Here is a 27841-nt window from a genome sequence, read left to right as displayed (position 1 = left end):
CAGATAGTTTGCTAGTAAGGCCAAAGGCCCATCTAGTCCAGCACTAGCTAGCATCCAGTTAGTGATTCACATAAGGGTCGCCTATAGATGGATTTGATGGGGCACAGAAGGTCCTGCTCCTCCTTATGGCCAAAGACAAGGGGAGAGAGCGGGAAGGCAATTCAGACCATGAAAATCAGGCCTCTCTAAGCTCCTGAGAGAAGGAAGAAGCAGGTGCATTTCATTTGAGTGTGCATCATCTTCCGGCTTGCCACAAGTGAGCCACAAGGTCCCCAAAGCTGCTAAGTAGTGTGAAGATGAACATGAAGAGTTATGCACACATGTAGGAATTTGGTTATTATGTTCACCTGTAACTGGCCAGAAACTTTTCCCCAACATCCCTCACCCTGCCCCACCACCAATGGGCCAGTACCCATTGGAAGGATCCTATGGAGGTAGAACAAGAGGTCTCTGTGCTCTCTATGAAGATTCAGTGGGAGCTCACAGACAAGTGTTTTATTATGTAGTTATTCAGTCTTCTACTTGGAATTTTAGAGGGAGTCCAGAGCCAAACTTGTTAACATTCCCTATTTTCTCTCACTGCTCCTGCTGTTGTTTTTTTAAAAATTATTACTTTCACCAAAAAGGGGGAAGAGATGGTTAAAGAGGAAATTGTTGTTGGCTGAATCTGTTTTAATTGGGAGCATAAAGAGTTCTGCGCTGCACTGAGCTGCCACATATTCACTCACTCCTTTCTGCACAGGGGCACACACAAGATAGTCTATGGTTTAAAATCTTTTTGATCCATTGTGGCAAAGGCTTGAAACAGAAGGATGATCCTGAATTGGTTGCCTGTGGAATTTTATAAGTAAAATATTGGATTGCACTGGAACACTGAAGGTATCCTAATAAAAGTCTTGTTTTATGAGCTACTATCTTGGGTTGCCCGGGTTATTTGAAAAAGTCATTTTTAATTGTACAAAATACATAAGGTTGTGGGTGAACTACAACACACATTATACCAGGTTAACCCCCTGACACTCCATCAGTACTTAGTTTGTCATGTTGGGCAAGTTTCTCTCTAGAAGCATCATTGGTGGGATCTGTGTGGTCTCTGACTGTAGGGTGAACTACAGCTCCCACCATAGTTGGTCGGTTCCCCCCAAACTCCTCCAGTATGTTCAGTTTGTCATGGTGGTCCAGTATGCCAAGTTTAGTCCCGGTTTATTATTAGTAGAGGTCACAGTGTCTCTGGATGTAGGTGAACTACAACTCCCATAAATGAAGGTCAGTTCCCCTCAAAGGCCTCCTGCATATTCAGTTGGTCATGGTGGTTCTGTGTGCCAAGTATGATCCAGGTCCATCATTTGTGGGGTTAGGTCTCTCTGTATGTGAACTACAACTCCCAGAAATCAAGGTCAATATCTCCCAAACCTTTCCAGTATTCAGATTTGGGCATATTGGGTATCTGTGCCAAGTTTGGTCCAGGTCCATTGTCGGTGGGGTCCAGAGTGCTCTTTGATTACAAGTGAACTATAAATCCCAGTCCCTACAACTCCCAAATGTCAAATCCAATTCCCCCCAAATCCCTCCAATATGTTTTGTTGGTCATGGGGGTTCTGTGTGCCAAACGTGGTCCAGATCCATTATCGATGGGGGTCTTGATGCACAACTTCCCCAACCACATACACACTTTCACTTTTAATATGTGTATAGATGTCAGAGTTACCAAACAAGTGAAAATGGTCCACAAATGGAAAGACGTATACACGGAAATTTCAGAGATGTCATTTATTCATGTTAGAAACAATACAATGGTTTTGTGTTATCATGATCATTCCTCAATTTCTCCACCAGCCCCTTATAATAATTATTATAAAAAGCAGTTTTTATAAACAGACTCCAAAAAAACAGGCAGGGAGGGAGGATTGATTTTTGCCATGTGTATTTTAAAACAAGGAGTTTTAAAATAATAAAAATGTAACATGCAAGGGGTGTGTGTGTACATAATAATGTATTTTTTGCTCTGTATCCACAAAAGTAGACAGAAACTCATTGTCTTAGGTATATGGCAGAAGTAGAAATGATGTGTCATTCCAGATGTTCCAACCTGACCTTACTAAGAGCTATTGCTAGATGCGCTCTGACAAAGTGAGCAGCACAGGTCTGGAAAGGGAAACCTAGGCGGCAGATCTCCACAGGTAGAACTAATTGCTCTAGAACATGGCCATATAGCCCCCCAAAAAACCCCCTACAACAACCCAGAACTAATTGCTTCTTTTCAACTGTTCTGTGGAGCTCGGGAGCTCAATGAGGTCGGACGTGTGAGAGAGAGAAGGAACAGACAAGATGGCTACTAATTTCTCGACTCGGTACAAAAAAGATCTGCTCAAGACAGAACTTGCCCATCGGAAATCTCTTCTTCAGAAGGAGAGCAGACACAAGGAGTTTAACAGGGACCGGCAGTTTGGACTGATAGATGTGAATACACAGGCATCAAGGGAGAACAACTTTTCTCAACTGGAGGAGACGAAGGAAAATCACTCTCCCAAGGTAAAACCTAAGCCAAATGAAACTTCAAAAACAACAGCTAAGATGCAGCAGCGTATGCATCTTAGCTTGAAATACTCCAGTGTTACAAAGTTGAAAAAGAACTGCGTAAATTAAAGGAGCAGCGAGAGAAACCTGTGTTTAAATGTGGGCGATTCAAGCCAGAAGCCCCAGGCTTCCTTTCAAAAGCATCACAGATCCCAGTCCTGAGCAAGCCAAAGGAGACGATGGTGAAAACGGCAACTGTGGAGGCACCTCCCGTGCGGGTAGCAAGATCGAAGACGAAGAACCAGACGCAAAATCCAGTTAGACCACAGCTTTCTTTGAAGGCCTCCAGTAAAGAAGCCGATCTATGTAGACAAACTTGCCAGAAGAAAGAAAAAAAAGCCAGAATTGGAGGACAGCCTTTTCTTCACTCCTCTCAGGAACAAAACAGAGTAATTAATGGCAGTCGCTGCGTGCAATGACCTGATGTCATTCTCTCCCCTAACAGTCCCAGAAGAGGGAAAATGAGGAGTTTGCTAGAGATGGACTACAACTTTGAGAACAACTGTACCTGGGCACTGACTTCATATTTTGTGTTTTCTCTGTTTTTATTATATAACTTCTACTTAGATGGTTTGGATTTTAAAGTAATTGTCTCATAGAGGTTTTGGACCAATGGCATGTAACAAAGAACTGTTCTGTGAGCAGTGCAATGCAAGAGATCTTGTAGACTACCTGGTAGATTGGTAAGCAGTCAACAAAATACTGGGCAAGGGTTCTGTCAGTGTTCTGCACACATATACCAAATTGCCCAACTCCAGATGCGTTGAACTACAACTCTCAATACCACAATAGCATTGTACTGTCTAAGAAGCATGTGATAGGAACTGTAATCCATCACATCCGCTGGAACCAAGTTGGTGAAGACAGTTACACTACCCAGTATGTTCCCATTTCTTTGATCACTGATATGTTCAATTCCAGGAAAGCAGCTAGAGAAAGTTCATATGGGCAAATTCATGTGGCTTCCTTTGTGATATATTCATTTCAGGATAAGAGCAAGGCAAGTTCACAAATAGGCTGAATCTTCCAAGTGGCTTGAATGATGAGAGGGATGAACATGTAAAACCCATGAAAGCAAGACTACATCGTTTGTTTGCATTTTCCTTTCTGCAGTTCCCCTGAAGCACCCAAACGAGAGCAGGAGAAGCCTTCAAGGAAGCACCTCATCTGCTAGAGGCACCATTTGGTTCAAACAGGTCTTGCTTTCTCTCTTGAGATGGCTCCCATGCAGAAATATCCTCACTTGTCTCTCGTCTGAACACAACTCCTGCCCTTGCTTTTCATTCACCTTTTAAAAAATGTGCTTTTCCAGCATAGTAATAAAAATTGACTTTTAAAAACAACCACCTAGGTGTTCTTCATTATGATCCAAAGCTACAGTGTTAAGAAGAAGCTTGATTTATCAGCCACTCACATACCATTGTGGAATTCTTCATCTCATCATGAGGTATTGATGCAACCAGCACACTTTCAGTATGATGCAAAAGCAACTTGACTGTAACATGAAAGAGGCAGGCCAGGTATCTAAAGGCCACATCAGGGGTGCTATCCTGTACATACTCATTGTTGTGTGCCTTCAAGTCATTTCCAACCTATGGCAACCCTGAAGGCGAACCTATCACAAGGTTCTCTTGTTCAGAAGAGGTCTGCCATAGGAAGCAAATCCCACTGAATCCAGCCAAGTTAGATGGGGCTCAATTCTCAGAAAACACAGACAGGATTGTTCTGCATGGGTCTCACTCTCAGCCAAATGTTACCATCCGCAGTTAAAGGATCTAGCTGTTAAATCACAGAAGAGAGACGCACACTTATTTTACAGTGTTTCCTGACAGATATATGGCACTAGAAATAGAAGCTATAGAATATTTGTATCCATTGGAAATTGTCCTGATGCACAAGAAGGCTCTTTGAAAGAGAAAACTCATCCCTTTTAAATATATAACTGATGAGCTGCCAAGGTGTCCATAAAAGGTTGTACGAGGTTGTCTGTCGAGAAGTAGAAGATCAAGCCAAATGTGATGGAGATAGGAAGGGCGGGCAATGCTTTCTTGAATACTGCCAGCAACAGAAGGGTTAAGCAAAGGCCCTAAAAGGAAAGGGGAAAAACATGACTCAGCAGAGGCCAGGACACTCTTCCATATGGACAAAAGGCCATGTATAAATATTTAACTGATAAAGCATTTTGTAGGTCTTAAAAGTTAAAGATCAAAATGCATTACAGAGTTAGGCATGCTCAAATCCATTAGGCCTAGCTGATTTACTATGGTCTAAGCTTTTATGAACCCTATAGTAGTTTATAAGGGACTAAGATAGTTGCTACTTTACTGCTTGCACTACGTGCAAAATTCCAGGTTCGATGCATATACAATTTAAGCTCCAATCCTCACATGTGTTGACTGTCATATACAAGGTCTACTCTGCAAATAATAAAGCAGTGAAGACAAAAAAGAGAGAGAAATCACCTTGGCCTCACATTCCAGATCTTGGCTATTGACTTGTTTTTATGCAGCACAGCACCCTGTGGCATCTTAAATAACCAAAAAAAAAAAAAAAAAAAAGATTGGAATCCCCGGTGTCACAATGGTTTGCCGGCAGGACTGACTGACAAGTTGTCGATTCGAATCCGGGGAGTGGGGTGACCACAGGATGGCAAAACATTAAATATCCAGGTGTTCCCCTGGGCAATGTCCTTGCAGACAGCCAATTCTCTAACATCAGAAACAACTTGCAGTTTCCCAAATCACTCCTGACACCAAAAAATTTAAAAAATATACTGGTGTCTTGATTTTTAGGCCTGTTCCTGGGGATATTTGGAGTGCTGATTCAGAAAATTACACTGGATTTTTTTTTGTCATGTCAGGAGCGACTTGAGAAACTGCAAGTCGCTTCTGGTGTGAGAGAATTGGCCATCTGCAATGACATTGCCCAGGGGACGCCTGGATGAATTGATGGTTTTTTTTTTATCATCCTTGTGGGAGGCTTCTCTCATGTCCCCGCATGAGGAGCTGGAGCTGATAGAGGGAACTCATCCGCCTCTCCCCGGATTCGAACCTGCAACCTGTCGGTCTTCAGTCCTGTCGACACAGGGGTTTAACCCATTGCGCCACCGGGGGCTCATTACACTGGATAGACTGTATCAGCTCTAGTTTCTTAGATATGGTTATCATGATTTTTTACGGGTGAATAGATAGAATATGTTCTGAATCTCAAAAACTACAGCTGATAGAGGACATCAAAACTGGAGACATTTTCAAAATCGGCATGTCAAATATACCCAGAAAAAGGTCTAACATCTGAGGCACCAAAATGTGTTGGGCAGTGTAATAGGATTTGCAATGGCACAGACTGAACATGGGATAAAATTTGCTCAATGTCATCATGCATTTCCTGGAAGAATCCTTCTACTACTAACTTATGAAGGAGAACAAAGAAAACTAAACTAGTCCTAGAGTAGGAAGCTATGTCCAAATCACGGAAAACAGGACTGCAGGAAGATATTAGCCCTCATAAATCTTGACAGGGCCAAACTGCGATGCTAACATAGAAAGACTTAGTAAAGCGCCTTTGTATTAATCTATTAGGCATCTGCTTGCTCTTACATACCCCTGCGTCTACATGCATTTTCTGGCCTTCATCCCAATTTTGACAGATTATCTTAGCCTCTGATCATATCTGACTCTGGGTGGAATTTTCCAACGGTCAGGCTAGACATGGCTATAAATGGATCACAGAGCTTGGAAATAACCCACAAGTACAATGTTATCCATAATACATAATTTCCTGGGGCACCTAGGGCATAACAAAGTCCCTTTTGAAAAACAGCACAATGAGCAACACCATTAAATTTAGCACAATGAGCAACATTTACTCATGATTTCCAAGATGTTTTTGGGAGGACTCATTTTGTGGAGATCCTTAATTCAAAGAAAAGTAGGCACACTTCTAAAAAAAATCCAGCAACATTTACTTAATAGTTGCTAATATATAAAAATGGATATAGCTAGAAAATATGTAAAAAATTTCAGTGTGTGGGGCCTCATTGCACAGAATAATCTATGAGGTGGAAACATAGGAATCTTTGCACATCCCTACTCCTTGTCATTCTGAAACCTGTGTTTCATTTCTGCTCAGATATTACAGCTACAGTGTTATCTTGCCCTTAAGGACAGCTATCCTGCCATCCTGTCTTTACTGACTTTGAAAATATAATCATATCAATACATAACATGTTGGTTTCACTTACTATGAGGATGGCTACAAAACAAGCCAAAGTTGTATTCCAATCTCCACTAGCGGTTGCGGCTGCTTTGCCCACAAGCACGCTGTAGAAGATGAAATCTCCAAGTCCCAACTTCACACCTCCTATTCGAAAAGATAGAAAAGTCCATCAACTTTCCAGACTAGTGGACAGAATATACAGTAGATGCATTCTTTAAATAGGCAGAAATATCACAAGGCAGGTAGTTTTTGTTCTGACCCCAGATCTTTCAGGACATTACATCCTTAATCTCATGAAAGTTAGTTACCCATTTGTGATTCACACCAATTGTTTATGAACCTTCCTGTTGAATCCATGGATGGAGAATCCGTGGATACAGAGAGCCATATATATATATATATAAAACACATAGTGGGTGGTGCTCTTTATTTTTATGCAATTTGGGTCCCTAGATGACATTGAATGACAACTCCCATCACTTGTAATTATCTGCCATGTAAACTGGGCATAATGTGGATTGCAACCCAACAGCACTTCTGCCTGTGAGGATGGGGAAGGGTTAAAGGATATTTTAAAGTCAGACATCATATCCACAAGTCTATCCTTACGAAACAGAACAAATAGCAGCCTTTCAGATGTTAAGTGTATAACAACAACAACAACTTTATTTTTGTATCCCATCACCATCTCGCCAAAGGGACTTGGCAAGGCTTACATAGGGACCAAGCCCGGCATAAACAAAATTTACAACCAAACTAAAAAATTAAAACAATTAAAACCAGAAAAGTATAAAAACATATCAAAACCAACGTCAGCCACCATTAACAGAGTATTGTGGGCATGATCACATTAGAGAGGGCAGGGCAAGGACTTGTGCAAAACGCAGACTATAAGGCCAGGGCTGGGAGTAAAGTGCTGGATAAACCTTATCAGTAAATTAGGGCTGGATAGTCATGATCAGGGACTAAGTGTATCACAACTTCCATCAGCTCATGTCATGATGTCTAATAATAAGGAATATAGGAGTTGTAATCTAGGAACTGGAGGGCCACATAAAATGACATGAAGGGCCAGATTTGGCACACAGGCCTTGAGTTTCACACATGTGCCTAATACTGTCCTAATCATGGACAGTAATTACACTGCTTAGAGATAAATTCTGAATCACAACACAAATTTAAAGCAAAAGAGGCAGATTTATTGTAATTTCAAATTCCATCTTACTATATGAATCAATAAAATAATTTGTGTATTCATTTGTTGTAAACCATTCACTAAACCAAGTTCTGCAAATAGTGTGAAGTCTGAACAAAATATAAAATGTAACAGTTGTGCTACAAAAAAATGACTAAACAAAAAGACTGCAAAACCGACTGCAGAGAATAAAACATTCCACACATAACAGCATATTAAACAACCTGTCGAATAACAGTGCATAAATGCAGAAGCATAAAAATAGATCCTAAACCACCTGGGATAATTAAATCTAGGTGTTAATTTAAACTAGAATAAATCTACAAAGTCAATGGGAAACTGATAAATTAATACTTTGATAACGCTAACCAAGATGGTGAGTGGGTTTTTGAAAATTTTTGGACTGTATGGCCATGTTCCAGAAGCATTCTCTCCTCATGTTTTGCCTGCATTTATGGCAGGCATCCTCAGAGGTAGTGAGATGGTGAGTTTCTCTTGGGTAATGGCAATACAAAGAAGAGTTTTAAAAGGCACCTCTTGTAAGTCATCTGCCTCATTTCATTTGGCGGGTGAGCACTTTGGGATGACAACATTAGGATCTAGTTAGATACCTAATGGGAGGAGGTGCTCCTTGACATAGCCTGAACCCAAGACACCATTTAGTGCTTTAGAATCTGAAACCAGAATTTTGGCTTAAGTTTGGGCTTCTAGCTGACTTAAGTTGCAATTTTGGGAGAAAGGAAGGACACAGCTTGAAGGAGTATTAGCAATCACATTTATATCCCATTTCTCCTCCAATGAATTCAAGGTATCAAAAATGTCTCTCTTCCACCCTATCCTCACAACTTCTGAATTATTATTGTGTATCAATTTATAAATACTATTTGTGTAAAGATAACAGTTTCAACTTACTTTCTTCTTCCTCCATTTCTTCTAGGTTGTGTCCCATTTGACCAAGTTGTCGATCAGATCGTTCAACTCGTTGGCCAGCCTGACCATCTGTTAAGTGCCTCCTCTCAGCAACTTCAGGATCAGTGTATGAGGAATTCTGATGGTTTTCAGCCCCTTCAGCTGATTTACCAAAGTATGAAAAAAGAGGACAACACACAAAATAATTTAATATTGTGCATTCTCAGTTTCATGGTGAAAGACAGTATTTCTGAAATTAAAAAGATTAAAAGCTGTGTTGTCAAAGGCTTTCCTGACTGGAATCACTGGGTTGCTTTGAGGTTTCCAGGATGTATGACCATATTCCAGAAGCATTCTCTCCTGACGTTTTGCCCACATCTATGGCAGGAATCCTCAGAGGTTGTGAGGTCTGTTACCTGCTATGATAACTCTCCATAATTGCCTAGTCCTGCCCCATCCTGGTTCAGTCTCACACTTTTGGGACTGTCACACTTTTCTGTCTAGGACAGTGGTTCCCAACCTTTATTCATCCAGGTGCTTTGGACTTCAGCTCCCACAATTCCTGGGATTTCTGGGAGTCCAAAACACCTGGAAGATCAAAGATTGGGAACCACTGGTCTAGGATGTTTCTCTGGTTTTTTAGGGAATCTATTCTGGAGAGTGGATACAGCCCAAAGCAGGATTTCATCTAAAGATCTCAGTGCTTAAGAGAGAAGGATTTTGGGGGGTGGGGGGTGGGGGGGGGGAGAGAGAAAGAACAAATACTGCATTGACTAAATCAATCTATTCCCAGGAAGATCTGTTATAGAGAGAATGGAACAGGCTTCATCTTCAGAGCACATACATATATTGCTTAGTGAAATAGATTTTTTCAGTATCAAATGAATAGGTCACCTAGATCCCATGTTTCTTCAGAAGATCCTCTCCGTGCGCTGTCTGGTTTTGCCATTCCTACAGTCCATATCATAGCAGCTATGTGGGGTAGAGTAAAATACATTATTTAGGAAAGAAAAGCTGCTGAGACTATTAGAATAGCTCAGAAATCATAATCAAAACAGTTAAGACTATTAGCATACATACATTTTTATTCTTTATTACATATACATACATATATCTTTATTCTAATGCTGACTTGTTAGTATACACAGTAATATAGTGTTATTTTAAATAGAAACACAAAAGACAGGATATTTTCCCAGTCTTATACAATAGACTTTGAGTTAGTCAGCTACCCTGGAGACTGATAGATGCCAGATAAATGCAGTTTCTAGTTGTTTGGTCATTACTATTAAAAAATAGACCTAAATAACACTATATCCCATATTGTACCATACCATAAACTCTTTATTGACTTGGTTCTTGTAGGTTTTTTCGGGCTATAGGGCCATGTTCTAGAGGCATTTCTCCTGACGTTTCTTTATTGACTTGTTATTAATATAGCGATGAAAAGCAAATAAACTTGTAACAATTCACTAAAAATAATTTTCATTTTTTATTTCAAGTATTAATTCTTTGATTTTTTATTTTGATTTTTTTGCCATTTGCTTTCAAGTTCTGGTCGCTTACATCCTGATTAACTGAGAATCTACTATAAATGGGATTTAGGTTTCTTCCTTCTTTAAACCGCTATGACAACAACTTATTTGAATGCAGTATATTATGTTTACACATAACTCTAAAGAGAAGTCATGCTGCTTCCCTGGGAGAGCCAGATCAGATAGAATACCTCTTATCTGATGAACATGTCAGTTGGAAAGTCAAGGCACAGAGCAGCCTTAGGGGAAATAGCAATGTCAAACTAAAAAGGTATCTGTCTTAGGTTCTGAATGTTGAAAACTGGCCTTATTTAATCATTTTTCAAGTCGCTCACTATCCTTCTGAGGTTCTTCAAATGAAAACTAGCTGACGTAGACCAGATGGCAGTGCAGAAACTGAACCAGTTCATCGTGGTTAATTGCACAGGTCTGCTTATCTTCTGAGACACACAAGTCAGCTTCTATTCTAATACGATAGTCTGCACTTAAAATGTTAATAACTGTCTGGTAACTTTTTCCTTGTGGCATCTTCTTAGGCAGCAAGGGTGAGCTGTTGGACAATGTAGGGTTTTTCTTCTGCACCTAACCTGTTTTTTGTTTGTTCGTTTGTTTATCTATTGGAAGACTTGCTAGACAAGTGAGGAACAATGCATTGGGATTATGATTATATCTGAAAGGTCCTTGGACTTCCAAAGGTATTTACACCGCTTTCAAGCCTAACTTGGCAGCATTTTTTGACTGGATGGCTACTACATTCTGTACCTATAGAATACACAGTAAAAAGTCTTTCTTCCAGAAAAACACATTCCCCCATGATCTAATTCTGATTTAATAATAGTTCTTATACTGTTGGGGTATGCTGCCGTGTCCCTCCATTCTCAAATGGCCCAAAAACCTCCAGGGTCTCTTTATCCCAGTGGCTCCCAACCTGTGGTCCGCGGACTACCAGCTGTTGAGCCTATGGACAAGAGCTTCCCAATTCAGTGCCAATTGAATTGGGTCCCCAAGAACTAAAATATGGTCCGCGGCCTCACTGTTACTACACCGGTGCAATGAGAGCGACTGGTCTTGTGAAACCCTCTTATAGTGCCAAGGCAACGGGGATGTCGGGAGGGGAGAGGCTGACTACCCACAAAAGTACGAGTACGAGAACTGCTTCTCCTCATCCTCCCTCCCCCTGAGTGGAGATGTTCTATGTGGCGCCTGGAAGCGTCTAGTGTCTAGATCAGTACTCCAGGGGGAGTACTGGTGTCTAGATCAGTACTCCAAATAACCAAATCAAATCTAAAGTTGACCAAAAACTGATTCGTAACCATTTTGGTACTAATGACACGCAAATTCGTGAAGCGTTCCATATTTTTTTGTGGTAAAGATGACTGGAATGGAACACGGAATATGAGATTGGTTACGATTCTACTATGAGACGAAGCGGATTATTTAGTGTAACTTTATAATTGTTGTATTGCTAATATGTTGTTTTGTAATTGTCTTTTTGTAAATTGCCTTTTTATATGTTGTACACCGCCATGAGTCGCCCGAAGGGCTGAGAATGGCGGTTAACAAATGCACCAAATAAATAAATAAAATAAATAATGTTGGCGAGTGGTCCCTGGTCAAATTGGTCCCCCTGGTCAAAAAAAGGTTGGGAACCACTGCTTTATCGAACCAAACACCGGAAGATCATTCAACAGGTTTTTATTTGATCAAACCACCCTGCCGGGTGAACAAAAAGGAAAAAGTGCCACACAAGAATGAGACGTAGTTCTATTTGGCACCAGCTTTTATCAGTGTTTCTACACCTGCTTTTCGTCAGTAGCCGATTCCCCCTCCTTCATCTCCCCCCTCCTGTGCCTGCTTGTTACTAGGCATTTCCCTTTTGAACTGTCCCCTTATCTGAACTCTGTGCTTTGGCTAGTAATTTTCCACTACTACCTTAGCCCTAGTCCCTTCAATAACCCCCACCCACACCCCCCACACCCCCAAATACAGAGTCTCTTATTTTACTCACAGGAATAAATAAGTGCAGGGAATATGGGTTCGTTTCTCTCTTGTGCTGTCTCCACCAACATTCGGAGTGGTCCCTTGGGGCATAAAACTGCTACCAGATCTGTAAAGAGACATGAAGATATCGTGAGAGTATAAACTTATAATACTGAGAGTATAATTTTATACTTTTAATCATTTTTAACAAGATGACACAAAGCAAGCACCTATTCTAACCCCCCCCCCCCCCGCTTTTGATTAACTATGATGGACTGATGCCAGATGAAACAAAAAAGGTAGTCTGTTTCAAACAAAATTTAGATAACTTACTTTGCATTAGGTAATTTTTTTAGGCATGAGAAACTATCATTAACTTAAAAAACTGAAGAACTTTCTAATCTTTTATGGACACCTGAAACAGAGGACAAATTATGATTAATCATTATTGTCTGAACACAGCCACAGCAGAAGAAAATGGCACCATGAAGTAGAATGCAAAAGGTAATTATTTCCATACGTAGTGCAAATTCTTTATAAAAAGGGAATCATCATACTGTGTGGAATAATACTGGTGCCAAGACCCTTCTAGGCTAGCTTATATGCACCATGTTTTCCTTAAAGTGCTGTAATGAGAACAAAGAAAGCTCTAAAATTTTATCCCACTGAGGACATACCATAAATGGAAATGCCTCCCAGAATGACCCAGGCTGACCACTCAGGCAGGTATTTGATAAAAACCAAAGCCATCAAGGCACTGATCATGATGAGATAAGCTTGCTGGAGTTGCAGGGGTCCCTTCCAATGGATGCATATCATCCCAACAGCCCCAAAATTCCAAATGACAAAGAACAGGGTTGGGTAATCCATTGCCACATTGTAGGTCTTTAGCACTTCACTGCAGAAAAAAACACAAATCCCAAAAGGTGGTTAGTCAGAAACAGACACTAAAGAGCTGCAATCAGAAGTCAAAATATTCACAAACCTCTGGTAAGAGGCAGAGAGGATTTGGGGGCTGGAGAAAGGCATGGGGTCTTAATTCATTGCAGAAGTACATTTCACATCAGCTGCTTTATTTTGAGGGAGAGCAGAATGAACAGTTGCACTGCTTTAGATTATCCTTCTGATCTAGGCCCTATTTAGGTACCTCTGAAGATGCCAGTCACAGATGCAGGCAAAATGTAAGGAGAAAATGCTGCTGGAACATGGCCATATAGCCTGGAAATGACACAGCACCCCAAATCAAAATAGTATTTTACAAATGTTTTAAACCCACCCAAACACAGTCCAAGAGCTCTTTTGGGGGGGGGGGGTCAAAAGCCATACAAAATAATGCATTTTAGCTGTTACTTAATTTCATTAAAATAACTTGAGGTTAGTAACCTTTGGCAGTCTACTATAAACTGGTTGGCAGAATTGTTCGAGAGTTTGAATCAATAATTTTCACGTACACTTACCCTAGATAGATGTAGGTGAAGAGGAACAGAAGCATCAGAGATGAGAGAATGAGCCAACCATGAATGAACTGCAAATGAAAGACAATACACTGAGAAAGAAAGCGCTGTTCATTTAGATATTTATTTATTTACTGTACTTATATCCCGTCTTTCTCAACCTCGAAGGGGACTCAGGACGGCCTTACAAAGGCAAGAATACAATGCTGTGTGTACACATATCATCGATAAATAACCAATAACATTTAAACAAACCAGTTAAAACATCATTTGAAATCACTAATCCAGGACATAATTCAGGGCCAGTCCAAGTCGTCAATTTATAGTCTCTTATTGCACTGCTCTCATTACTAACCAAAGGCCTGATTCCAAAGTAATGTTTTTAGTTTTTTCCTGAAGGCCATGAGGGAGGGAGGTGATCTAATTTCACTGAGGAGGGAGTTCCATAGACGAGGGGCCACCACTGAGAAGCCCATGTCTCTTGTCCCCACCAGTCACGCTTGTGAGGGGGATGAGACTGGGAGCAAGGCCCCCAAATGATCTTAGCCTCCGAGGTGGATTACAAAGGGAGCTATGTTCAGATAGTACAATACAGATTATGAGTTTTGACTGCATCTTTTTCCCAGTCCTCTCTTCAGTCAGCTTCTTACTTGGGAAGATAAAATAACAAGACTACTTTTCAGGCTTGAGAAGTCTGCTGCTTCCCTCTCAATGCTTTAGTTCTTTCTCCTTCTATTACCAGAGGATCTCATTATTATTTGGCTTTAAATCTGTTGTAGTGATTGTGGGAACTGTGGCTCCCACCACCTGTGATCAGCATAACAATCCAACAACATCTGAAAAGAGTCCCATCTCCACCACCCCAGCTCTACACAGAAGCGTCTTGTCCAACTACAATTCTATTTTACCATGCTCAAATACCTATCCTTTACTGAATTTTACTAGAAAAGCCTCCCCTAGTAAGCTATGAAAAACAAATTAAAAAAACTGGGCAAGCAACACTCATGACTCCCCATTCACTTATTTGTGAAATTAAAATCCAATTCAATGCCAGGACTCTTCAGAGTCAGCCCACTGCCCCACTACTTCGCCCCTGCACCTACAGAAACCAGAGAATATGAGATTAACAGGAAGTCATTGGTTCTTATATGTTGTAATAGTTTTGTATGGATTTTATTATGTTGTTTTAAATGTTTTAACTGTATATTGCGGATTGTTATGGCATCAAATTGCTGCCAACCTGTAAGCCACCTTGAGTGGCTTCAGGCTGAGAAAGGCGGGATAGAAATATTGTAAATAAATAAACAAATAAATAAAATCCCCTATAGTGAGCAGACATATTTCATGATATGGACAAAGTATAACAGTCTCAGTTTAGTCATCTTGGCTTCTAGAGTGAGTTGAATATGATGACATAGATTAACTTCAAGTTCTCACTTCAAGATCCTAATTTCAGTCTCAAGAACAGACTTCCATAATTTGTAGTCCAATATATCAGTAGAGTCTCAAGTCAGGGAAAAAGAGACTTTCACGCCATTTACCAAGTTACTACGATTTTTTTCCCCTTTCAAGACAAAAACTTAAATTACTGGAAGAGGAACTGGGGGCTGCCCAATCATCACCACATCATGTCAGAGGCACCTTAAGTTTCTAATTCATAACTACAACCAATATTTTTGAGAATAAAGAAAGATAAAACAACTAAATGTTAGAGCCATACAATTACCTAGTGTACATAAGATTCTGGAAAGCATATTTTAACTCAGTGTCTGACTAAACACCCACAAAATAGTATTACGATAGACCTTTGGAAATTGCAAAAAGAATTTTGGGTGATAAGAGCTGAGTGAAAACTGCAAAGACTTACTGGAACCAACACAAGCATGCCATTCCTATCTGGGCTGAAATCCAAAACAAGATGGTTCTGCAAGAAATCTGTTAACTAGAGCTATGGCATCAATCCATGATCACAAAGAGGAATTTTGTAATGTCAGTTGGGTTGGTTTTGTGGATATAGGATTTCTTGAAACATATCTGAGCCACTTAGAAGAGATGAACTAGCTAGCTGAAGCAGTATCATAAGCACTACTTACCTCAGTGGTTCTCAACCTGGGGTCCCCAGATGTTTTTGGCCTTCAACTCCCAGAAATCCTAACAGCTGGGAAAATGGCTGGGATTTCTGGAAGTTGTAGGCCAAAACACCTGGGGACCCACAGGTTGAGAACCACTGACTTACCTGACCACAGGTAAATAAGAAAAATTGTGAAGCCCCATTCTGAGGACTACTGAGATATTTTGTTTGTCTTCAAAAAATGTTGAGAATAAACACAATGAAATGCAGTTATGACTAAGTAATGTTATCAGTCAACATATTATTAGAGAGTTCTTGTCAGTCTATTCACCATCCTTACCTTGTAGCAGCGGTATTTATATAACACAACCAAGAAGATTGTCATTACTAGTATGACACTGATCATGATAAGGGTATTCAGCACAGAGCTCAAGAGACGCTGGCCCACGTAAGGTGTGTCCTCACTAAATGGGGTATAAATTCTGCAAGAAAACCACAACAACTCTGTATAAATTCAGGCTACACAAGCCCACTAACCATAAAAAAAATTTGGACTTGACCCCACACCAAATAAAAGGTAATAATATCCTTCTTCCAGCTATTGAATTAATCCTAGCACTAAGCGGTGTGAGGTGACCTACCTCAAGGGATAGATTCTGCAGAACCACAAAGCACAAGAGATTGACTGTGGAGGAATCCACCCACACAATGTCAGCAGATTCCCTTCTCCCCTGTAGTTCATTATACAAGATGCACCTATCTACTTCTGCAGCTGCTTTGGAGAGATAAGAAAGCCTCCAAAGCAACTGTAGGAGCAATAGAGCAAAAAGGAAAGTTCTATCATGGAAGCTGAAAGTTTACCTGTACAACAATGAATATAACTCTTAAGTCTGTAACTACAAGAAACGTAAGACAACTTGGACTTTCTGCTTCCACGGTCAAAATCCGTTGGTCCTGTGGGTCCCCAGGTGTTTTGATCTATGACTCCCAGAAATCACAGCCAGTTTACCAGCTGTTAGGATTTGAGGACCAAAACATCTGGGGACCCACAGGTTCAGAACCTCTCCACTATATGTTCTCTTTACCCATTTCGCTTCTGATACGATAAATAGCTGCTTATTTTTAATTATTTCTTTTATTTATTTACCCTATTTATACCCCACCTTCCTTTACACCAAGGGGGACTCAAGGCAGCTTGCATATGGCAATTATTCAATGTCTTAAACACATACAACAATAAGCTTAAAATCCAGTGAATTAAAATTAATATATTAAAAATATAAAAATTACATTCAATATTAAAATCATGCCATCCAAAAATCGTAGTCTGAGACCATTCCATATCATTGCACATATTTCAATTATATTATTGCACAGCTTCTCTGAAGGCTTGGTCCCAGAGCCAGGTTTTTTCTCTCCTTCTGAAGGCTAGGAGGAAGGGAGCTGATCTAATATCACTAGGGAGGGAGTTCCACAGGCAAGGGGCCACCACTGAGAAGGCCCTGTCTCTCGTCCCCACCAGTCGCACTTGTAAAGAAGGTGGGACTGAGGGGAGGGTCTCCCCAGAAGACCTTAACCAATGAGATTAATGTTTATTCTATTCATTTTGTAGGTTTTAATTTGTTTATATTTTATTGCTTTTATTGTTAGCCACTTTGGGTCTATTTTTATGAGAAATAGAGTAGGATAACAACAACAATGGGAGAATGCAGGATTACAGTGAGATGAATTTCAGAGACAGAGTGCTGGTCTAGATGAAACCCTAAGCTAAAGGCTACAGCTTGTACAATAAAATGAGTTAGGAATAATCAAGAAGGACTTACAACTGCCCGTTCTTCTCAGTATAGAACCGTACTGATTTTATGGTGGCGACTACCACAACCATACATAGCGTAACAGGCACAAACAGCATGATCACATGTTTCGCTCCATATTTTAGGGTCAGTTCTTCCTCCACATTGTCCAGGGCAACAGATCCTCTTGCTGCACCATCTGGTTCAGGCACATTTCCATCAGCGGTTTTGTTAGAGCCACTGCTTCCAGTACGTCTTTTCTACAATGAAATCATAAAGTAGGGTTAGCTGTCAGAAGACCTTCAGCAATTCCACTCTTCTTGATTTGCCACTAAATTACCATGCCTACAAAATTTGTTTCACTAACTACAAAACTTGACATTTTGGACTGCAATCATTCTGGAGATCTGGGGGTCACAGTCCAGCTACTAACTTCCAAAAATTCTGCTAGACTGGCAATGGCCCATCCAAGCTGCATGCATAGCTCTCCATTTGCCAAAAATCAAGACAATTCAGGTGTCTACAAACTGAGAAATAAACAAAAAGGAAAAGGGATATCAGAAGAGAACAGAAGAACTGCTTTGAGTCTTCTTTGGCAGAGAAAAAAATGGAGTATAAATACATATGCATATACAAATAATAATAATAATAATAATAAATGGTAGCCATCCAATTTCTTCACTCAAGCTCACTTTGTCATTAGTAAAAAGACAAAAAAAACCTAAGTCTTGGATCATCACTAGTTCTCCTGAATAGGAGTAACATCCTTTGAAGCAGAAAGCGAAAAAGGAGCAGTAGGAAAACACATAATCTATTGAACACGAGTAGGGAACCATGGGTTCTGCAGTTTTTGTGGCCTTCCCAGAAGCTCCAACCAGTGTGGCTAATTATAAGTGATTAAGTTATAATAATCCACTGAAGGGTGCAAAGATTCCTCACTTCTGCTAGTGAGTGATCCTAGCATTATAGAATATAGATATTTCTTTTCAGAATCAGGATATACTCACCCTGTGTGTCTGAGTTTCTGTTGCTGCAGGGGTTTGTGAAACATCGTGGTAAGGGGGCAGGAGGGGGCTCTCTGCTGACATCAGGGATGTTCTCTCATTACAGGGTTCCTCTTCGCTGTCAGAGTTGTTCATGAAGGTGATCATACTTCCCTCTTCTCAGAGAACCTTGTGGTGTTCTCTTAGACTCACAAACCTTTTAAAAACCTAAAGAAAAGCAAGAGATGACAAAAATATAAGAGCACACCTTGCAATACCAGATTTTCAGTTATCAGAAAGCCTGCAGCTGGAGGTGGCCAGATCTTACAAACTTTGGATTTAGCTCTGCAACCGTATCTTGTGATCAGGTGGGATTCACACTGAGCTGAAGCCATACTATGTAAAAATTAGAATTTGTTATTTTGGAAGCAATATTTTAGATCGTTTGCTTTTGCAAGGTTAATCCATTAAAGCTTGAGTCAAAAGAATATGGTTTGTCTGGGTAAAGCAGTACAAAAGAGACACCAGCCAGGTAGGTAAAAAGTAAAGGTTGCCCCTTGACATTAAGTCTACTAGAGTCCAACTCTAGGGGATGGTGTCATCTCCAGTTCTAAGCTGAAGAGCTGGCATTGTCCATAGATGCCTCTAAGGTCATGTGGCTGGCATGACTGCATGGAGCACTGTTACCTTTCCAGCAAAGCTATACTCACATTTGCATGTTTTCAAACTGCTAGTTTGGCAGAAACTGGGGCTAACAGTGGGAGCTCACCGTGGATTGAAACCGCCAACTTTTGGTCAGCAAGTTCAGCGGCTTAAGCTGCTGTGCCACCAGGGGTGCTAATTCTAGCTAGGTAGACAGGAATTAATCTCTCCAGTATATTATTCTCTATGATTCTTAAACATGCAACATAGTGATCAACGAACATAGCAACAGTACCCATACCCATGGTACCTGTGTCCAAGGCAAAAATAATCTCTCTAGGAATCTGCTAAGCCTTCCAGGCAATTCTATAGTATGCCCTGGGAGTTATCACAAAGGCGCCCTGATGGACCTAGAGAATTCCTGGAGAAGATTCCTCTATTGGCATTTCTAGGTCCTCCAGGGTGGCTCTACAGTACACTGGGTCTAGAAGTCATATAATTTAATGGTGTTCAATGTATGGGTGCGCCATATCTTGATTAAACTTACAAAAACCCACATTTCTAATTATTCTAAATACAATGTTGTAAAAAAGCCTTCTTCAACCCAGTGCCAGCTTTGCGTTGGGCTACATCTTCCATCAACCTCAACCCAGCACAGTGAAATCTTTTGATTCCATTCCATACGGCACTGCTTATTATGAAATCAGCAAAATGTTCAAAGAAGGCTCTGCACAGATGCAATTGCCTCCATTCTCATTTCTGCAAATCCCTTGAACTACAAGCAGTGCCTCTACTGCTTCCCCATTATAAAACAAGGGTTACTGTGCATCATCCACCCGCCCCTTGCTTCCCCGTTTGGTTTCCTGAAGGAAGTGTGATGCTGAGCTGATGCACTGAGCTCCACTCAGTACGATAATGAGGTGGGAGAAGACAAAACAACAGGAAGCTACAAAGTACTGTTCTTAACATGTCATCAATATGCTAAAGCATTTTATTAACGCCTTTGGGAACTCATTTACTTCAAAGGTTCCATGTACATCATGTAGCTTCAAAATTTGCTTTTATTCTAATATGCTTTGCTCTCATTTCAATCATTTGTGGTTATTAATCTGGAAGTGACTGATATTTGACATATGCCCTGAGCTCCCACAGAAATGGAATATAAATATTGAAATAAAGAAAGAAATCAGATTCCCAAAATAGGTTAGTACATTGAGTCCTTTGTTTTCATGGAGTCTGCATCCACGGTATATCAACTATCAATGGCTTGAAAGTGTTTTAAAAAATCAAAACAGCAAATGGTGGTTTTGCCATTTTATATAAGAAGCATCATATTTACTATGCCATTGTATAATGCAGTAGTTCCCAACTTTTTTTTTTTTTTTTGGACCAGGGACAACTTCTCCAACATTAGTACCAAAAGGATTACAAATCAGTTTTTGGTCAACGTTAGATTCGGTATGGTTATTAGGGGTGCTGATTCAGAAAATTGCATTGGCTAGATCACATCAGATCTAGTTCCTGATACAGAAACTGTCGCCATCTGCTCAGCCACAGAAAATCATATTTAATAAGCCATGGCACTATAAGAGGATTTCGCAAGATTAGTAGCTCTTGTTGCAGTGGTGTAGTAATGGTGAGGCTGCGGACCATATTTCAATTCTTAGGTTGGGAACCACTGGTATAATGGAACTTGAGCATTCATGGATGTTTGTATCCATTGAATATATGTGTTTGTACAACTAAATGCCAATGGATTGTAAACAAAATGTTTCATAACTTTTTCTCAAACAACTCTGTATAAATTTTGGGACAGAATCCTCATAGAATGGACACACAGAAAGAAATAATTTGTGTTAGAACGGGAAAAGTTCTGGATGTTTCTTGCTACAGATTTTGCTCAATCTAATTTATTTTTAACACGGCCTCTGAGGTTAGAATCCTACTGAGAGTTTGGAGACCTGGATTCTTCTCCAAGCTCTTGGCCTTATCTCGCATTATCATAATCAAGATCAGGTAAGCTGAAATAATTACTTTTGTTTTAATTTATCTATCCGTGGGGAACCTGTGGTTCTCATTCCATTTTCATGTCATCCTCAGCACCATCTGGCTCTTGGGATGCTACAGTCATTTTAGGCTTTCTGGACCATCTTAAGGGATCCGTGAAGGAGCTATGTAATCTTGCAATACGATAAACTCAGTGTATTATTACATCTAGCTCTGGGTTGTTGTAGGGTTTTGGGGCTATATTGCCATGTTCTAGAAGCATTCTCTCCTGACATTTTGCCTGCATCTGTGGCAGGCATCTTCAGAGGTTGTGAGGTCTGTTGGAAACCAGGAAAATTAGACTTATATATCTGTGGAATGTCCAGGATGGGAGAAAGAACATTTAGCTCTATTTAGAAGAGACACGTCTCCTTAGATTATGACTTCCAGAGTATTCCAGCTTGTATAAACACCACTTGGCCTCATGTAAGCCGCCCCGAGTCCCCGTTGGGAGAGATAGTGGTGGGGTATAAATAAAAATTATTATTACTAAATTAGTACAGAGGAATTCTGGAAGCTATAATGAAAAAAAAATCTTGGCTGAAGCCAAGATTTCTGTAGAATAAAGGACATGGAAGGAAAGAGGTTCCCAAACGCCATCAAAGTGCAAATCCTACTTTCTGAACAGAAAGATACATATTCCAGGTCTGCGTGGCTTTTAAAAAAATAATGAATAAGTATACTAAGAACCACCGAGCAGAGTTGTTTGAGCTCTGGACAACAATTTTGGAGATCAGGGTTTGAACTCTGCTTAACCACAGAAATCCACTGAGCGATACTTTCTCAACCTCAGGGGAACACAAGGACAACCCCTCAAAACAAATCTTGACATGAAAACCGTTTTAGGATTACGATACATCAGAACTGATTTGGAGGGAAACAACAACAACATAAGTCCTTATCAGTGGTAACGCAGGCACAGAACTGGACTTCTAACTGCAGGCTATCCCACTGTATGGATCATGAGATACAGCAGCTTGCGGGCTTTGTTCCAAGAACACAATCTTACATTTGACTTTGCCACCATTCCAGCACTGCTAGATAAAACCTATGCTGTTGTTACTGTAAGCAGTTCTGCCCACCATTCCTGGAAGGTAGAGAACACAGCTGCAGGAAGGACAGCAAGACATTTATTGGTTTGTAAAGAGTAAGGCTGTTCTTCCATCAAAAGGTCAGAATAGCAAAGCAAATAGCGACTCCAGAGGAAACAGAAGCCAAAAGAAAATATTACAGCTCTTCTATAAAAGGAACCATCTGCAAATAATGACTGCTATTTTTCTTTGAAGACGTCCCATTTTTATTAACCTCAAGACCAAGCGCTGTTCTTTAAAAGGCAATGCATTCCTTTCAAGCATGAAAGAAAACGAAAACCAAAGTAACTTGTGATAAAGATTATGAACTTGATTTTTAGAATAAGCATGGCATCAGCGCTGAATGTGGAACAGCAATGGGGAACTATTAGGGGGCCACACTCCCAACCTCAAGAGCCTACCCTTTCAGGGGTCTATACTTCTACCCACCCCCCATAATATTTGATTTTGCTCCCTAATATCCTCCTACAAGTCATAGGGGAAATTTCACAATATTTTGGGCTTCTCCGGACCATTTTAGAACCAGGACCAGCCTTTTTCTCCAACCAGAAGTGATCTACTCACATTTGCATGTTTTCGAACTGCTAGGTTGGCAGAAGCTGGAGCTAACAGCAGGAGCCCATCCCACTCCCCAAATTCGAACCTCCAACCTTTCAGTCAGGAAGTTCAGCAGCTCAGCTGTTTAACTCACTGTGCCAACAGAGGCTCCATTCCAATTACAGCACAGGTGTATGTTGTGCCATAGCTGCCTATTAAGGTCATGTTTGGCCCACAACAAGCCACAAAGGGACTGGCACCCTCCCATGTGGTTTACACTTATGAGCCTCATTGATTCATTCAAACCTGGCTCAATGGCAGTCCAAGAGGCCCAGATCATTTTGAAGGGAGAAGCGCCACCACTTTAGCCATGCTCCCCTCTAAACCCAAGAAGGCAACAATTTTGCCCTCCTCCACTTGGGAATCATGAGATTCCCAAGTGGAAGTTATCCAACTGAAGTGTGCCATTCCAAGGGGTTATCAGAGATGGAAATGTTGACATGCTGGAGTGTGTCCAGAAGAGAGCGATTAAAACGAACAGGGACCTGGAGAACAAGCCCTATGAGGAGCGGCTTAAATTGCCGGGCATGTTTAGCCTGCAGAAGATAAGGCCGAGAGGAGTCCTGGTGGCCATGTATAAATATGTGAAGGGAAGTCATAGGGAGGAGGAAACAAGTTTGTTTTCTGCTGCCCTGGAGACTAGGACGCAGAAGCACTGCTTCAAATGTCAGGAAAGGAGATTTCACCTAAACATTAGGAAGAACTTCCTAACTGTGAGAGCTGTTGAAGCAAGTCTCCAGGGCAGCAGAAAACAAGCTTGCTCCCTCCTCCCTATGACTCTCCCTCACATATGTATACATGTTTCTCCTTCTCTTCTGCAGGCTAAACATGCTCAGCTCTTTAAGCCACTCATCCCATGGCTTGTTCTCCAGATCCTTGATCATTTTATCTGCACTTCTCTGGACACATTCCAGCTTGTCAACATCTCCCTTCAAATGGAGTGCCCAGAATTGGATGCAGTGTGATTCCAGGTGTGGTCTGACCAAGGCAGAATAGAAAGGCAGCATGACTTCCCTGGATCTAGACTAGTGGTTCTCAACCTGTGGGTCCCCAGATGTTTTGGTCTTCAACTCCCAGAAATCCTAAATGCTGGTAAACAGGCTGGGATTTCCGGGAGTTGTAGACCGAAACACCTGGGGACCCACACTATAGACCTGGGGTCCTCAAACTAAGGCCCGGGGGCTGGATATGGCCCTTCAGGGTCATTTACCAGGCCCTCGCTCAGGGTCGACCTAAGTCTGAAATGATTTGAAAGCATACCACCACAACCACTACCACCACCACCACCCCCCTAGCACATCAGCCAAAAGCATGCCCACACTTCCCATTGAAATACTAATAAGCTTATATTTGTTAAAATTGTTCTTAATTTTAATTATTGTATTGTTTTAAGTGTTTTTTGCACTACAAATGAGATATGTGCAGTGTGCATAGGAATTCATTCATTTTTTTTTTCAAATTATAATCTGGCCCTCCAACAGTTTGAGGGACTATGACCCGGCCCTCTGTTTAAAAAGTTTGGGGACCCCTGCTATAGGCACTACACTTTGACCTAGACACTATACTCTTATTTATGCAGGCCAAACTCCCATTGGCTTTTTTTGCCGCTGCATGACATTGCTGGCTCATGTTTAACTTGTTGGCCACAAGGACTCCAAGATCTTTTTTTCACATGTACAGTGTTCCCTCGCTACTTCGCGGTTCGTCAGAAGGGAATGCTACTGGAACATGGCCAGACAGCCAGAAAATCTCCCAGCAACCCAAACAAACAAAATCTTTACTACGATCATAAGCCAGCATAAGCATTCATATTATATGCACGCAGCGGAGGCTCAAAAAACTAGGGAACATCAAAAGAGAATTGTGGACTCGCTGTTTTGCAGATTTCAAAAAATATTAATTTAAAATATATATCATGGTATTTTTGCTATTTTGTGGGGTTTGCTGCTGCCACCGCTACTCTACAAGGCGCTTTCCCTCCTCAGTCCTCCCTCCCTCCAGCCCTGAAGGGCCTTTCCTTCACATTATTTTAAGTTTATAAAGACTTAAGAGTGTAGAACTACTAAAATAATGCACAAATAATAAAATAAATAGAGTATCCCTACATCACGGTTTTCACTTATTGGAGGAAGTCCTGGAACCAATTTAATTTCCTTTCTGTAATGTGAAAAGGGCACGGAGAAGAAGCGGGTGTTTAGCATGAAAGTGGCCTTCCTTTTCTGGGCTGCCTTTCCACAACTTCCTCTCTATGGGCAGGCCTCCAGGTGCTAGTTTGGCAGAAACTGGGGCTAACAGTGGGAGCTCACCGTGGATTGAAACCGCCAACTTTTGGTCAGCAAGTTCAGCGGCTTAAGCTGCTGTGCCACCAGGGGTGCTAATTCTAGCTAGGTAGACAGGAATTAATCTCTCCAGTATATTATTCTCTATGATTCTTAAACATGCAACATAGTGATCAACGAACATAGCAACAGTACCCATACCCATGGTACCTGTGTCCAAGGCAAAAATAATCTCTCTAGGAATCTGCTAAGCCTTCCAGGCAATTCTATAGTATGCCCTGGGAGTTATCACAAAGGCGCCCTGATGGACCTAGAGAATTCCTGGAGAAGATTCCTCTATTGGCATTTCTAGGTCCTCCAGGGTGGCTCTACAGTACACTGGGTCTAGAAGTCATATAATTTAATGGTGTTCAATGTATGGGTGCGCCATATCTTGATTAAACTTACAAAAACCCACATTTCTAATTATTCTAAATACAATGTTGTAAAAAAGCCTTCTTCAACCCAGTGCCAGCTTTGCGTTGGGCTACATCTTCCATCAACCTCAACCCAGCACAGTGAAATCTTTTGATTCCATTCCATACGGCACTGCTTATTATGAAATCAGCAAAATGTTCAAAGAAGGCTCTGCACAGATGCAATTGCCTCCATTCTCATTTCTGCAAATCCCTTGAACTACAAGCAGTGCCTCTACTGCTTCCCCATTATAAAACAAGGGTTACTGTGCATCATCCACCCGCCCCTTGCTTCCCCGTTTGGTTTCCTGAAGGAAGTGTGATGCTGAGCTGATGCACTGAGCTCCACTCAGTACGATAATGAGGTGGGAGAAGACAAAACAACAGGAAGCTACAAAGTACTGTTCTTAACATGTCATCAATATGCTAAAGCATTTTATTAACGCCTTTGGGAACTCATTTACTTCAAAGGTTCCATGTACATCATGTAGCTTCAAAATTTGCTTTTATTCTAATATGCTTTGCTCTCATTTCAATCATTTGTGGTTATTAATCTGGAAGTGACTGATATTTGACATATGCCCTGAGCTCCCACAGAAATGGAATATAAATATTGAAATAAAGAAAGAAATCAGATTCCCAAAATAGGTTAGTACATTGAGTCCTTTGTTTTCATGGAGTCTGCATCCACGGTATATCAACTATCAATGGCTTGAAAGTGTTTTAAAAAATCAAAACAGCAAATGGTGGTTTTGCCATTTTATATAAGAAGCATCATATTTACTATGCCATTGTATAATGCAGTAGTTCCCAACTTTTTTTTTTTTTTTTGGACCAGGGACAACTTCTCCAACATTAGTACCAAAAGGATTACAAATCAGTTTTTGGTCAACGTTAGATTCGGTATGGTTATTAGGGGTGCTGATTCAGAAAATTGCATTGGCTAGATCACATCAGATCTAGTTCCTGATACAGAAACTGTCGCCATCTGCTCAGCCACAGAAAATCATATTTAATAAGCCATGGCACTATAAGAGGATTTCGCAAGATTAGTAGCTCTTGTTGCAGTGGTGTAGTAATGGTGAGGCTGCGGACCATATTTCAATTCTTAGGTTGGGAACCACTGGTATAATGGAACTTGAGCATTCATGGATGTTTGTATCCATTGAATATATGTGTTTGTACAACTAAATGCCAATGGATTGTAAACAAAATGTTTCATAACTTTTTCTCAAACAACTCTGTATAAATTTTGGGACAGAATCCTCATAGAATGGACACACAGAAAGAAATAATTTGTGTTAGAACGGGAAAAGTTCTGGATGTTTCTTGCTACAGATTTTGCTCAATCTAATTTATTTTTAACACGGCCTCTGAGGTTAGAATCCTACTGAGAGTTTGGAGACCTGGATTCTTCTCCAAGCTCTTGGCCTTATCTCGCATTATCATAATCAAGATCAGGTAAGCTGAAATAATTACTTTTGTTTTAATTTATCTATCCGTGGGGAACCTGTGGTTCTCATTCCATTTTCATGTCATCCTCAGCACCATCTGGCTCTTGGGATGCTACAGTCATTTTAGGCTTTCTGGACCATCTTAAGGGATCCGTGAAGGAGCTATGTAATCTTGCAATACGATAAACTCAGTGTATTATTACATCTAGCTCTGGGTTGTTGTAGGGTTTTGGGGCTATATTGCCATGTTCTAGAAGCATTCTCTCCTGACATTTTGCCTGCATCTGTGGCAGGCATCTTCAGAGGTTGTGAGGTCTGTTGGAAACCAGGAAAATTAGACTTATATATCTGTGGAATGTCCAGGATGGGAGAAAGAACATTTAGCTCTATTTAGAAGAGACACGTCTCCTTAGATTATGACTTCCAGAGTATTCCAGCTTGTATAAACACCACTTGGCCTCATGTAAGCCGCCCCGAGTCCCCGTTGGGAGAGATAGTGGTGGGGTATAAATAAAAATTATTATTACTAAATTAGTACAGAGGAATTCTGGAAGCTATAATG

At 40.7% G+C, this 27841-nt stretch overlaps 1 protein-coding gene across 2 annotated transcripts in view; it reads right to left on the bottom strand.

Annotated features, from left to right (window-relative positions):
* Positions 1–1755: 1755 nt before the first annotated feature.
* Positions 1756–27841, bottom strand: part of PSEN2 (presenilin 2) — a 30442-nt gene continuing 4356 nt past the window's right edge. Inside the window, exons 2-11 of one of the 2 annotated variants that reach the window (XM_060754166.2) lie at positions 18740–18943; positions 17763–17992; positions 16280–16421; positions 13872–13939; positions 13092–13312; positions 12443–12541; positions 9794–9871; positions 8903–9061; positions 6821–6939; positions 1756–4663 (exon numbers count right to left, since the gene is read on the bottom strand). In XM_060754166.2, coding sequence (XP_060610149.2) covers positions 4508–4663; positions 6821–6939; positions 8903–9061; positions 9794–9871; positions 12443–12541; positions 13092–13312; positions 13872–13939; positions 16280–16421; positions 17763–17992; positions 18740–18883 — 1416 coding nt within the window. In that variant the 5' untranslated portion in view covers positions 18884–18943 and the 3' untranslated portion in view covers positions 1756–4507. Of the gene's footprint in view, positions 4664–5020; positions 5105–6820; positions 6940–8902; positions 9062–9793; positions 9872–12442; positions 12542–13091; positions 13313–13871; positions 13940–16279; positions 16422–17762; positions 17993–18739; positions 18944–27841 lie in introns of those variants that run through there. The other variant, XM_060754167.2, reaches the window with a different exon arrangement.

Source organism: Anolis sagrei, chromosome 1, assembly GCF_037176765.1.
Source record: "Anolis sagrei isolate rAnoSag1 chromosome 1, rAnoSag1.mat, whole genome shotgun sequence".
NCBI classification, from domain to species: Eukaryota; Metazoa; Chordata; class Lepidosauria; order Squamata; family Dactyloidae; genus Anolis; species Anolis sagrei.
The sequence above is the reverse complement of the archived record's forward strand: the minus strand, read 5'-3'. Positions and strand labels throughout refer to the sequence as shown.